Source organism: Sciurus vulgaris (assembly GCF_902686455.1).
Source record: "Sciurus vulgaris genome assembly, chromosome: 15".
In the NCBI taxonomy this organism is placed as follows: Eukaryota; Metazoa; Chordata; class Mammalia; order Rodentia; family Sciuridae; genus Sciurus; species Sciurus vulgaris.
In genome coordinates, this window is record NC_136476.1 from 89,379,146 (window position 1) to 89,393,429 (window position 14,284).

At 58.5% G+C, this 14,284-nt stretch overlaps 1 protein-coding gene across 2 annotated transcripts in view; it reads right to left on the bottom strand.

Annotated features, from left to right (window-relative positions):
- NACC2 (NACC family member 2) overlaps window positions 1–14,284 on the bottom strand; it is a 56,616-nt gene that overhangs the window by 15,708 nt on the left and 26,624 nt on the right. For both annotated transcript variants that reach the window (XM_079112534.1, XM_079112535.1), the window contains exon 2: window positions 12,194–13,124. In XM_079112534.1, the coding sequence (XP_078968660.1) occupies window positions 12,194–13,067 (874 nt within the window). In that variant the 5' untranslated portion in view covers window positions 13,068–13,124. The remainder of the gene's footprint in view (window positions 1–12,193; window positions 13,125–14,284) is intronic.

The following is a 14,284-nucleotide window of genomic DNA, read 5'->3' on the forward strand; positions in this document are numbered from 1 at the left end:
CGAAAGCTTTTCCTGAATTTGGAAAGGAGACAAGAGTGTACAAGAAGTTCCGCCAGTCCAGGAGGCAAGAAGGCAAGAAAGCAGAGCAAAGGTTAAGGCCGGACTTACAGCTGTCTGGTCAGTATGCGGGTGGTTACATACACAGAAAATCCAAAGGGGCTTGCACACCAATTATTAGAGCAAATTGGTACATTTGGCAAGGTGATCACAGGTGTGGAGTAATTTTTTCTGTATGTTATCCAAAAGGGAACCTTAAATATCATGTAATTAGGACAAAAAAAAAAAAAAAATGAATTCCTAAATCTTTAAAAGGTTGTAAGAGAACTAGAACACATTGCCCCAAAAGCTTGAAAAAGAGTAAATGGAGGGATACACCACATCCAGGGACTAGAGGACCCAATTCTGTGAAGATGTCAGATGGCCCCAGACTGACCTGCAGAGTGGATGCAACCCCAAATTCCAGCTGGCAAACACGGCGTGGTGCCAAAAAGCATATGAAAATGCAAAGTGCAGCCAGGCGTTCCAGAGGAACCAACCCAGCTCTGGGGAGTCGTGGGGTGAGAAGGCAAGGAGGCCAGGCCTCAAGGGCAGGACCCAGCAGGCACCTAGAGTGCCACAGAGGGGCGCTGTTGTGCCAGGCAGAAAACGCCCTTCCCGTGACAACTGGCAGGTGACAGATGGAGACAATGGAAGACCCAGGCTGGAGCCCTGCCTGGGCTACTCCCTCTGGTTCCAGACACACTGTGAGCTAAATGCCCTAGCAGGCAAATGTGGGAGAGTTCACACCCAGCAGGACCTGGGGGGTGGCCGACTTTGGACACGGCGACTTGAACTCATGCTTCTGGGCCTTCTGTTGTGAGCTGGGGTCTCAGTGCGCTACCCAGGCTGATCCTGAACTCCTGGGATGGAGCAATTCTCCTGCCATGGCCTCCCGAGGTGCTGGGGCCGCAGGTGTGCATTACCATCCAAATGTCAACTCATGACTTTGTGTGTGCTGGGTGGAACCCAGGACCACTGACATGCTGGGTAAGTGCTCTACCACTGAGCTGCAACCCTGGCCCTCATGATTTAAAAAACTTTTTTTTCTGTTATTGATGGGTCTTTATTATATTTGAAAAAAAATTTAGTTGTAGATGGACACGATACCTTATTTTATTTATTTATTATATATGGTGCTTAGGATTGAACCCAGTGCCACACATGTGCGAGGCACGCGCTCCACCACTGAGCCACAACCCAGGCCCCAATGATTTACAAATACATCAATCTCAAGCTCCAGCTGCTAAAAGATTATAAAAACAGACACCTCGCAGCAATGCACAAGCCCAGCACCCAGGCCTTGGTTTGTTTTTTTGGTTGGCTTACATGGTGCTGGAATCAAACCTCACACGCGTTGGGCAAGTGCTTAGCTCTGAGCTGCACCCCAGACCCAGGTCTTGGGTTTGAAAAGCCACTCCGGCTGGGTGTGGCTCAGTGGTGGAGAGTTTGCCCCGTGCACAGGAGGCCTCAGTGCTACAAAAAGGCACGAGTGGATGAATAAATAGCACTCCCCACTGAAAGGGAAAAGAACTGACTCCCGGGCTGGGAACGGAAAGTGTAAAATGAGCCAGGGAGATTTTGCTGAGCAAGACAGTCAGAAAACGCTTAAAAAAAAATCTACACGGATGGTAAATAAATCATCACAACAGACGAAGGAATAAAATAAATCAGCAGGCACTAGCAGTGGGAAGCTCTCTGCTACAAAAGACTGCAACCAACTGAGCAGCGGCGTGGGCCGGAATTACCTTCCTCGCAGTCCCTGTAACGGACGCAGGTGAGGACCCCAATGCCAGGACTCGGGGAGGCAGCCGACGCACAGGACCGTGACCCGGCCCCTCATGCCAAGCGGGGTGCAGAGGCCACCCCCACCAAATCCCAAAGGTGACATCACCATATAGATCCGAGCGGGTGTGGCAGGCCCCTGCGAGGTATCTGTGGAGTGGTAGCCATGCCACACCCAATGCCATCTTGGCATAAGAGCCACAGGCCCAAAAGAGGGGTGGACTTCCCTAGCAACCAGACAGGGCTCTGGAAGACAGTCTCAGGAAAGACCCGGTGAGGGACCAGTGCAGGAGAAGGGACCGCAGTGACCACCATGACCCACCACAGAGACATGTCGCTGCCCCGGATGGCACTGGGGGCTGTGAGCATGAACGGGCCCACAGAGGGCGCCTGGCACTGCGCAGCAGCTCCCTGAGCGGACGCGGCGCTGTGCCCGCGGAACAGGAAGTCCTGTTGGGCTTGGGCTGCAGCTCACTCCCCAAGATTAGAAAAGGCTCTGTGTCAGGAGGAGGAGGGATGATGCAGGGGACGCCCTCGTCCACCTGGCTCCAGGGGAAGAATGTTCACAGCATATCTTTGAACTTTTCTTGCAATTTTTTTCAAGTTTAAAATGAATATGAACAATTTTTTTCCCTACAGATGGGGACATCATAATGATCTCAAGGTGGGAAAGGTTCTTTAAATAGGATATAAAAGCTGTTAAAGATTTACAAATTTAATAAACTTTACATCAAAGTTATATTAAGAGGGGCTGGGGATTCAGCTCAGTGGCAGAGCACATGCTTAGCACACACGAGGTCTTCATTCCATCCCTAGCACTAAAATAATAATAATAATAATAAAGCTATATTAATAAAGTGAGAAGTTGCAGTGGAGACAATTCCCGCAGCAGGTGTGTCTGGCAGAGGACACCAAGTGAGAGCAAACAGCACGGATGGTTTTGGGAAAAAGATGAACAATTTACTTTGCAAAACTGGGACACAGTGTTTAAACAGGAACTTCACAAAGGACAGCGTCCAAATGGCTGGGAAGCCCTTGAAGGTGCTCGACACCACTACACACGCCTGAGCTTCGGGTTCAGTGCCACTGTGAGACTCGCAACAAGAAACCACAGACACTCGGCCACACCACACACTCCAGCACCAGCGTCCAGCTAAAAACCAGCAGACGAGTGAAGACCACACGGCAGGGATCCTGAGGGAGAGAAATGCCAGTCGACAGATCAAGAGGGGCTGAGCGGTGGCATCAGCAGACAGGCTTCCGCTGGCTCCTTAAATGGATTGGAGCACCAAAGAGCAGAACAGGCACTCGATGAGGGCAGACACGGAAAGTACACACAAGAACAAGACAGAACTTCAGAAACGGACTCTTCCAAGAATGGGAAGAAACACAGGCAAGTATCCAGTGCACAGGCCAAGAGGAGAAAGCCCAAGGGCTGAGGGACAGCGGAGGGGCCCGCAAGGTCTAATTGGAGTCCAGTGGGCAGAGCTGAGGGTGGTGCACCAGATGATCTTGGCTTCCTGCAACCCAAGGCATGAGCCAGTGGGGTCCACCACACGACAGTGCGACAGCCAACCCACCATCCACGCCCAGCAAAAGCATCCTACAGAGACAAGTGCCCACAAGCGACCTCGACTGTTCATAAGTAATCCCTCCATCAGGCGGGTTTTTAAGAAAGGTGCTATAAAGATGTTTCTCTAGTTCTTCAGAACTCATCGCTGGTGGAAGGCAAGGGCAATTCCAGAGAAGATAAGGTACCACACAGCGATGCCTATCTATGCCAGGACAGCTCTGCAGGGGGCAGAGAAACACAGGCACCTGTGTGCCCATTCAGAGGGGCTTCCCCACGCGGCAACTCTTCCTGACGTGGAAGCTGACGGACACACACATAAAACCTCACTTCATACCTTATACAGAAATTAGCTCAAAATGGGCCGCAGACCTAGAAGAGAGACCCAAAGTCAAGAATGGGCAGAGACACACAGAAGACACTCAACGTGGTGAGCCCAGAGAGACGCAGGTTACCGCAGCGGGCTACTACGGACCCACTAGAATGGCTCAAGAAAGGGAAGAACTCAAGTGTGGAGAGGAACGCGGAGCACCTGGGTCCCCACGCCGCCAGCGGAGACAAAAATGAGATGGCCACTTTGGAAAAGAGTGCAGGCGATTCCTGTGACACTAACATGCACCTCCTACATGCTGCAAGGCCGCCCCTCGCCTCATTTACCCACAGAAATGAAAACTAAGTGCCTACCTAAACCCGCGCACAAAGCCTCCTCCACGGCGGCTCAGCTCACCTGGCAGGAACCTGAACCTGTACCTCAGCAGTGGATATGTGCACCAAGGTCTCACCCCAGGGCAGGACGAGCTCGGCCATGAGAAGAATGAGACCCAAAAGCACGGCATGAGGGGCTCTCTGATGCCAGGACTCGATCCTAAAGGCACAGGCACGTACGACTCCATCTACGTGACGGAAGACAGATCTGGGGTTGCCGAGAGGAGGGAAAAGGAGTGGTGAGCGTGGGGCAGCGTGAGAGGGAGTGCTGGGACTGTCCTGCGTCTCGGCCGGGCAGCCACCGGCTCCTCGCACCTGTTTAACCTCAGAGAACTGTACGCCAGTCACTTGGACAGCACGTAAATTCTAAAAGTGACAAGAGATAACTGACAGCAAGAAATGGGGGCTGGGCTGTGGCTCAGGGGCAGAGCGCTTGCCTGGTATGTGTGAGGCCCTGGGTTTGAGCCTCAGCACCACATATAAATAAATAAATAAAAGATCCATTTATAACTAAAAAATATTAAAAAAGAAATGATAACCCATAAGACTTCCTGAATATGAAGTAATAAAATGTGACAACATGGCACAAAGGACCAGAGGAGGCAAAGGAAGACTCTGCTTTAGAAGTTCAACAGGAGGGGTTGAGGTAAGACAAAGTCAACTCCAGAGCAATCCCAAACTGGAGGAATAACTAATAAGTCAACTGTGCAGTGAAAAAAGAGTGTCATAAGGTATCCAATGAAGGAAAGTGCCGGAGACAAGGAAAAAGACAGAACGGGAGCAAGACAGCAGGCTGGACCTGACGCCATGGGAGATCACATCTGCGCCCAGGGTGTACAGACTCCAAACACAAAGTGATCGCCAGCGTTCAGCCCCCGTCATCTACAAGAGCGGGGCTTCAGGACGCAGGCGAGTGAGAAGCAGAAGCCTGGGAAGAGCCAACGACATGCAGACACTGGACACGAGAACCCGAGACCGGGCGTGGCTGCGTGCGAGCGTGGGCTTGGCGTGTGTGTGGCCAAGGATGGCAGGAGAGGGGGGAAGACGCCAGCTACCGAGCCGGACTGGCTGCACAATGCCGAAGCAGACTGCACAGACGGACCGATTCTGTGGGAGACAGGTGACCGCGGCTGCCACAAGACCAAAGAGGGGATCTGGGCAGTTCTGTCCGACGTGACGGGGGACTGAGGTGAACTGCGGGCGGCAGCAACACCGGTGACTAAAATAAATGGGGAACTTAAAACTTTCCCAGAGTTAATGAGCTCCAGGCCCAAACGCCTTCCCTGCTGAATTGCTTCCATCAAACACAGGTAAAAACGTGGCACCCTCAAGCACTCTCTCAAAGCACCAAGGAGAAGGGACATAAGGCTGGCATCACCTTGGTGGCTGTGAAACCTACCAATGAGAAACCCCCATGAGCACAGCAGCAAACTTCCTGGAGAAAAGATCAGCAACCCAAATCCCGCATACATAAAAGCAGGGCTGCTCCAGGGACGCCCAGGGGTCAGGGGGCCGCACAGATGGCACCGGAGACAACGCCACGCCAGCCTTAGCAGGAACCCACAGTTGCTTTGAGGGGGGAAGCACCCACGGGGTGTCGAATGGCATCCACGCAAGACCCCTGGCAGCCCCAGCACCCAGGAGGAGGAACGGGCTGCCCTGCTCCTGGGACGATGCCACGGTGCAACGCCCACACTCCTGCTATCATCCAACCTGGAGTGGGCATCCCGAGGAGACTGCCAAGGCTGGAGAGGAGCCCGCAGGGAGCCCTGAGGACTCCAGTCACGGGAGACAGGGACAGGGTGCAGAGTCAACGCTCAGAGTCCAGCATCAACACTCAGAGTCCAGCATCATCCCTACAGACACCTAGAAGATGAAACAATTAGTAACGTGATTCACAAAAGCACCAAGCAGAATATGAGAAAGGAAACTGTGCAACCTAGCAACCCCACTCCTGGTACATGGCCACACGTGAACACTGTCGTCTGCAAGCACCTGGGTGCACCAGCTCACAGCAGCACTGCCCAGAATGGCCAAGAAGTGGGAACACGCACTGCCCATGAGCAAAGGAACTGGCAGATGGAACATGGCACGTCCCTCCAACAGAACGCTACCTAATGAGAAAAAGAGAATCACCTCCCCTCCAGCACCCGCGACCCCAAGGTCCAGTGCAGAAGCCAGGAGCAGAAGTTCGTGGGCCAGATGAAGACAACATTGCTCCGCAGTGCCCCGATGCGCCACCTATGGACTGTGGACACGGGGGGCCACCCAGCGCAGGGCTCCTTGGAGGGAGGCTGAGTGCAGGGAGGGCTGCAGGGCTCCAAGTGTTCTGGGGGGACTGGTGTGGCCTGGGGCCCACCTCCGTGAAGCTGCCACCTGAGTGACTGACATCCACCCACTGAAAACTGGAAGCCAGGGCCAAGAGAAACAGAAGGAAGTACAGAAGCCTGCAGTGTAAGGAGCTGCTACCACCCTGTCTCCACAGGGTTAACGACACGTCAGCAAAAGTCCCTCAAAAACCACAGCAGGGAGAGCTGAGTCAGGAACCCGAGGCCAAGCTCACCTGACGTGGGCTTGTTCAGAGCCACGGTACCAGAAAGCAGCGATCTGTCACAACCATGGGCATGCAGCTCAGGGCTGCACCAGGCCCTCCTGCCCTGGGCATGAGCCTGGCGCCGAAACCAAGCGCCTGGATACCATGTGGAAAGAACCAAGCCTGCCACGTGTGCCGTGGCTCCCAGGGAGAGGGGCCACGGAGCAGAGCAAAGGCACACACGGGCTCCAAGCGCTGGGCAGACAAAGGCTTCCTCAACAGGCTGCAGAAAACACGGACCAGAAAATGAAACAAGCAACTGATCTTCACCCACGTGTCAAACTTCTGGTCTTCGAAAGACACCACGGAGGTGACCAAAGACAGGCCAGACAGGGAGAAAACATTTGCAGTATGCACATTTGACAAAGGATTTGTCCGCACACGAGGGAACTCTTAAGACTCTTCAGGAAAAAAAGAAAAAGAGCGGGCAAGAGCCTTGAAGAGCCGTGCCCGGGCAGCAGTCACCACGGGAACACCTGACAGGTGGCCACAGCAGGAGCCGCTATGGGATGCAAGGTGACAGGCGGCACCCAGGCTGTGGGCACTGCAGACCACGTGGCAGACCAAAGTCAACGCCCCTGGCACCTGACCCAGCTGTTCCACTCCCAGGGTGAGCCATGAGAAGCAGGCCTGGTCCCACACAGACCTGCAGGGGGTCTACCCCTGGTGGCCCCGCCAGACCACAGCAGAACACGTGGCGGAGACAAAGGAGGAAGTAGGTACATCTGCCACGTGGCCAAATCCCAAGACATGGCAGGGAGAGCAGATGGAGTGCTGGGGGTCCCACTCAGGCAGCTGCTACGAGGGCAAGGGACGGCGACAGAAAGCAGGTGGGCAAGCCTGGGGACAGGGAGGGGCAGGAGGACAGCAGGGAAGCATTTCGGGAGTCCCCAATGCCCCGGGGATGGGGACTGGGAGGGTGTCTCCTGAGGGTCACCAGGCTGCTCGACCTGACCACTTGGACAGTACTCTGCTGTCTATTAATGCTGCTGAGGAAGAACCCAAAATGCAAGAGGAGGAAATGGCCTCACAGGCCTCGCGGTGACACTGGCGAAGGCCCTGCTATGCACACGGGTACGTGCCTGCCCTACCCTGAAGCTCTAGAACAGCCAGACTTGCCCAGGGATGGGACGCCAGAGAGCCTCTGGTGACAAAGCACTTGTCTGCACGCAGAAGCCAAGGACAGGATGGACAGAGTCATTCAGGGAGGTCACCAGTGGGGCCCCAGTGGTGACCACAGGACAGTGCCTGGGGTGTCTGGGGAACCTTAGGTGGTCACTTCATGTTTGGTGGGACAGACACACAGGGGCTGGCATGTTCCCTACTTGGTCAGAGTCGCCCACTTGGTGGTCATTTGAAAGGGAGGTGCATTTAAAAGCTGCCCACCTATGCCAGGGGTTCTTCCTGGCCTCGCACCAGTCACGCAGGGCCCAGAGCACCTTGCTCCCTGGGATAGGAAGATGCCAAGGGATGAGAGGCCTCACTGAAAAGGGACAGACCTGGAGCAGGAACCTGTGCTGCTTCCCTCTCAGAGCCAGGGGTCCCACGGCATCAGCACTGTGGGGCAGGCGGGGCGCCACTGTGTGTATCCAGCTGCCTGTCACAGGCCCTGAGTGGTCCTAACTTTCCCTGGGTTCAGGCAGCCCTCACAGGCTGGCCCACAAAGCTGGACATTGAGCTCAGCGGTGGACGGCAATTTGCTGTCCCAAAGAACGATGTGCAGGTGACGGTGTGCAGAAGTGGCAGCCCCAGGGAGGGGAATGAGGACAGGCAGGCCATGCTCCTCGGAGGAAGGGCTGGCAGATGTGCGCAGCTGGCATAAGTACCAAGGCAGGCCTTTGCCTCAGTATCCAGAGTGACAGCTGCTGGCCACCATTAAACATCTGCCACCTGGGGGACTGAGAGCCAGCCGAGGGGCAGAGATGGGGAGGGTGTGAGGCTCTGTGGGACCTGGGAGGTGGAGAGAGGCTGGGCAGCTGCCCCCGCCCTCACAAAGGACAGGACAAGAAGCCCAGGCAGGGGCTGATCTGGGCATGCCCTCTGGGCTCCTTCCCATCCTTGGGCCTCGCCTGCCTCCTGGCCTCACAGGCTGGGGTGAAGACAGCTCTACCATGCTCAGTAGCTGCCCAGGGACCTGCACGCTGCCTGTCTTCCCAATGGCAAGGCACACACAAGGCAGCGGCAAGCCCTCCTGGCCACCATGGCACTGGCCCGGGAAACCAGATGGACCCGGGATGGATGGAGGACTTACTCCCTGCTCACCCCAAGCTGACCCTGGTGTTCTGCCCTCCTGGATTTGACTGGATATGCAGACACCTACCTGGGCTGCAGCCCTCCAGAGGCCCTCACACCCTTCCACTGCCCAGGGCCCAGGACTGGGCTCTGCCAGGGCGTCCGTGCTCTGGAGATGCTGGTCTGAACACACCCCACGTCAGGGCAGGCCACAGGCTTGCCCCAGAAGGGGACCCAGTGTGTGTGCATGTGCACTGGTGTGCTCGAGTGTGCCGCTCTGCAGAGCGCTCCCAGGGCCTGTGGGAGTGGTGTAGGTGTGGATACTCGGCCCTGCCACGTGACCCCTGCCGCCCTGCTCCAGCCCGTCTGCCATGGGCTGGAAGGCCTACCTGGAGGGGTAGGTAGGCCAGCAGTGAGTTGCCCTGCCCTGTGAGTGACAGCAATCTCCCAGGGGAGGGGGACCTGGCTGGCACCTGCAGGTGGGGACTGAGCTGGCAAGCATCACTGCATGGGGGCCCCAGGCCTCCCCAGTAGCATTGCTAAGGACATAACAAAACAACCGATCGTCCTTTGAGGAGACTGGGTAAGTCGGAGGTGGTGGCTCCACCTGTGGAGGACAGTACAGGATATGAGGTATGAAGGAGGCAGACAAGGTGCAGCCAGAAGTACTGCTGGGCTGGGGTCCCAAGACAACTGGCCGCTGCCCCTCCTGACTCTGCCCATTGCACGGAAACGCCGTCCGCACTCTTGGCTGTGGGGAGGCAGCTCTCCACGTGATTTCAGGCACATGACGGGCAACGACCCCAAGGCCCTGAGGTCACTCCAACCAACCTCTCCCTCGACAGGTGGGAACCTGAGGCCAGAAGGAGAAGGGACGCCTTACAGGGGCACTGAGAGCACTCCAGATTCCACCAGCTCAGAAATCGGAGTGCTGTCCAGCCCTCGAGGGGCCCAGGCAAGGGGCAGCAGACTGCTGGCCTCCCGAGCTGTCCCCAGAGGCGGCCAGGCCCAGTGCAGGAAGCTCAGGGCACGGGGGCCGGCTCCCCAGGGCAGCTCTGTGTGGGGGACAGGCCCTCCCTCTGCCTGCCTACCCCATGGCCTCCCTCCCCCAGCACACCCAGTGATGCCAGCAACGTCACTGCCAATAACCTAGATTTTAACCAAGAAATCTCACACCCCCTTCCTCTGCCCCACTTATGGACTTGCTGAAGAGAAAAACCACAAGAAAACCCAGACTGTGGCACCGCAGGCCGCATGGGACAAGGCCCCACGGTGTCCCAGCACACTGCCCCATCACCAACGCCTCTGAGGTCGGGCAGGGTCGGGCGGGCTGGGCAGGGCTCTCTCCCGTCACCAGTCACTGGCCCCTGCAGGGGTCCCGTTGCCCCCCAGGGCTCTATGCTCTGCTGAGCCCTGGGGGAGCTGGAGAGGCCTGGCCGGGGCAGCGGGCTGCTCGCAGCAGCTGACCCCACCCTGCATATACCGACTCCAAAAGCCTCTTCTCAGTCACTGTCCCCCTGGTTTCTCAGAAAACCCCTGGAGGAGGGTGGGTGGGCTGTCCCTGTGCAGGGGAGGAGGGGCTAACCAGGTATAAAGGGACAAGGGCACTGCACGCGCTGTCGGGCCACACTGTGTTCCCAGCCCTCCTTACACAGACCTTATTTCCTACCGTCCCAATAAGCCACAGCTAAGGTCACTGGAGTTGGCAAGGGTGTGCAGGGACTGGAGAATAGAGATAGGTCTGTCATCTGTGGTTCACCTCCGCAGACCCCCCGTGAGGCCCCCTGCCATGCTGCCCTAACCCATCCACAGGGCTGTGTCCAACTACCAGCATGGTGGAGTCCTCAGGGACCACAGGACACACCAGGTGGCCAGGAAGTCTGCTCTGGGAGATCAGAGTGACAGTCCATCCTACCCAGGCTCCAAGCCTTGTGGTCCCTGGGAGAGCTATCTGGGCCTTGCCCTCCTCCCCGCATGGTGGTCAGGGCGCAGAGCAAGCTGCACACTGAGCGGATTCCCTGGAGTCTGTGGCCCAGCTGGGGGCATGAGCTTGTGAGGCCTGCACATCCGGTCAACTCGGGGCTGCTGCATTTTTTTATTTCAGAAAAAAAAAAAAAAAAAAAATCAACCCTGACCCTGCCATGAAGACAAGAAAGCGTCCGGCCCAGCTCAGCTCTCAGGAGCCGGCAAGCCACCATGCTGAAGGGTGTGCGCAGGACAATACTCCACGGGGCCTGGGGCCTGGGGCCAGGGCCGTGGCTCCTCCTGCAGGCTCCGAGAGGCTGCTGGGCAGCCACTGCAGGAGCCGAGACCCTGCCACCCAGTCTGCAGCCACAGCTGCTCCAGAGGCACCTGGCCGTACCAAGGCCCATGCCAGACACTGCTCCTGACTCTCCCCAGCACTGACAGACCCCTCAGGCATGAGACGTGGCAAAGGGGTAGGGAGAGCCCCCACGCTGCCCCTCTGCCCACCCGCCCACTGCAGCACCACGTGCTTGGGTCCAGGCCACCACAACGTGGCCCTGCATGCAAATCAGCTTGGGCAGAGGCCCAGGCACACCGCAGGTTTACAGGGGACGTCCCATCCTCGGCCCCAGAAGCTGGTCCCTCTGCCCAGGGAACCCCATAGTCTCCAGGATATTCCCACTCCACAATGCCTGCATCTCAAATTAGGGCATCCTGGGCTTAATGATCCCCACAAAGGGAGCAGCCCTCCTTAGCAAAAACGAGCCAGAGGGCACTCATTCAGCTCTGGGCACATTCTGGACTGCCACTGGGGCTGGGCCCAGGAGGGTGAGCCAACAGACAGAGGTAGGGAACTGCAGCCTCAGAACTGGAGGGAGGTAAAACCTCACAAAGGACAAAGAAACTGAGGCTGAAGGGGAGGGAGGCAGGACCTGCGGGGTACCACACTGGTGCCAGGCACTTCACAGACAGGGAAACTGAGGCCTTGAGCTGGCAGTGATTGTCCTGTGAGCCCTTGGGAGGTCACTGGGCCACTGAGACCCTTGGTTTCCTCATCTGTCCAGTGTCAGGACCTTCCCACACACGCCACCGCAGCTCTGGCAGAGGCTCGTGGTCTGTCATCTCACACAGCACCAGGCCTAAGCTCCTCGGTGACGTGGCCCCTGCCCACCACCCCTCGGGTCAGCTTTCCCTCCCTCCTCCATGCTCGTACACTGTGCCTGCAGCACATGGCCTCTCCAGCCAGGCTGCGGATGCTACTCAGGCCGCTGGTGCCCCGTGCAGCGCAGCTGGCCGCCTCTCATTACCTGCGTAGCTGCCGGTGGCCTTGATGTACATCTGGCCGTACTGCTCCTCCACCATGGTGTCGTAAGCCTCGTCGTCCTCCTCCTCCTCCTCGTTGTGGTAGGAGGTGGGGCTGTCGGTGGTGGGCAGGCTGCTGGCCCCAGGACTGGTCCGCTCCCCCTGGGGGTAGGGCACCTGCTGGATGCTGGGGATGAGGGTGGCCAGGCTGGGCACCCCGTAGTAGGAGACTCGGGGCAGCTTGAGAGGGGCTGCGCCAGCTGCCACTGCCACGCTGTCCCGGGGCCCCGTCTCCAGCGGACGCTTGGGAGCTAGGCCTGGGCCTGCAGCCGGCGGCAGCTCCATGGCTTCATGCTTCACACGGGTCAGCAGCGGAATGGGCACAGAAGGGGACACAACGTAGGGCGTGGCGCTGGCGGCGGAGGCCGGCTGCAGCTGATTGCAGGGACTCTGGGGTTCAGAGCTGGCGTCCTCAATCATGGTGGTCTGCGAGTCGCAGTGGGGCGAGCTCACCTTGAACATGAGGTCTGTGCCGCGCTCTACGATGTGCTGGATCTGCAGGAAGCCGGCCGTGTACATGACCACGAGCTGCTCGCTGGCCGCCATGGTGAGCTTGCCCGTGTAGCAGAAGGACAGGATCTGCTGGAAGCAGGCTGGCGGCACCGTGCCCGGCAGCTCGAATGCACTCTTGCTGTTGCCGCTAAACAGATCACGGAAGTAGAGGCTGCTAGCGGCCAGCACGGCCCGGTGGGCCTTGAAGGCTTGGCCCTTGACCACGATGGACACATCGCAGTAGAGGCCCAACAGCCGCTGCTCGTTGAGGCAGCCGAGTACGGTGTTCCCAAAGTTGGGGATCTCGATGTGCAGCATCTGAGACATGGTGGGGCACACGGATGGGCCTCAGACTCAGCGCGGGGCAGCCCAAGGGGGGCACATCTGTGGGGGGACAGCATGGTCAGTTCCCTGCCCAAACACATGCTCCCCATCCTGCCTGCAAGCACCCACCTGTCCTGACCCCTATGAAGGGCAAAGTATGGATGGGCCCTCCTTGGCCGGAGCGATCCCAGAGAAGGGCTCCAGGGGGTCTTAAAGTCTGGCCCCTGCTGAGGGACAGGGCAGTATGAGCCAGAGCACAGCTCAGGCAGGAGAAGCTGCAGCTGCTTACCCACTGGGCAAGGCTGCCCACGGAACCCCTGAGCTGCTCCATGAGACCCTCCTCCCCCAGGACGGAGCTTCAGATGCCAGTCTTTGCAGAAAACACGGGGCAGAGGCTGAACCCTGCGGGAAGACAGGGCAGGTTGGGACAAGCAAGTCACCAGGAAGGCTGGGGGGACGGGTGAGGGCCAGTCTGGGAGAGTCTCAGTAGCAACTAGCTGTTTCAGGGAAAAAGTTCCTGTGGACAAGGAGCCCCTCCCTGCGGCCTCGGGAGGGGCCCAAGGCCAGGCTTCGGAGGCGTGAGTTCCCAGTCTTCCCCTTTCCCTCTGGGCAGTCGGCCGGGCCCTGGGGAACGGGCCTGGGCAGCTGTCCCCTCTCCGGACCCTGCCCGGCCTCAAGCCTCCCTGGGATGGTGGGGAGGCGCAGGGGCCGCCTGGGGACGTGAGCTGAAGAACTCGGCCAGCGGCACTCCGCTCCTCCCCCGATGGAGGGGCCTCTGCCCCGCAGAAGAGCTCCGCGTGCCGTCCGGGGCGGCCCCCCGCAGGCGCCGACCCTGACCCAGGTCCCAAGCGGTCTGGAGCGCGCTGCCAGAAGCCGGAGTTGGAGCCGCCGCAGCCGCACTCAGGCGCCCTCCCTCCCGGCCGCGCTTCCAGCGCCCGCCAATCCCTGCTGGCCGGTCCCGGCCCAGGTAACTGGAGGGGTCTCGGGAGGGTGCGGGGCTGGGCAGGCGGGGGCCAGGCGGCTGTTTACCGGGCGCCTCCGCGAGGGGGGCGGGGGCGGCCGGAGAAGGCGCCGGCCCAACTCCAGGGCCACACAAAGGGCCGCTGTGTCCCGCGGAGGAAAGTGCCGCGGCCGCGGAGGCGCCGGGCGCCGGGCGGAGGGCGGAGCCACCCGCGCCAGGAGTTGGGCAGGTGGGCGCCGCCGGAGGCCCGCAGTGCCCC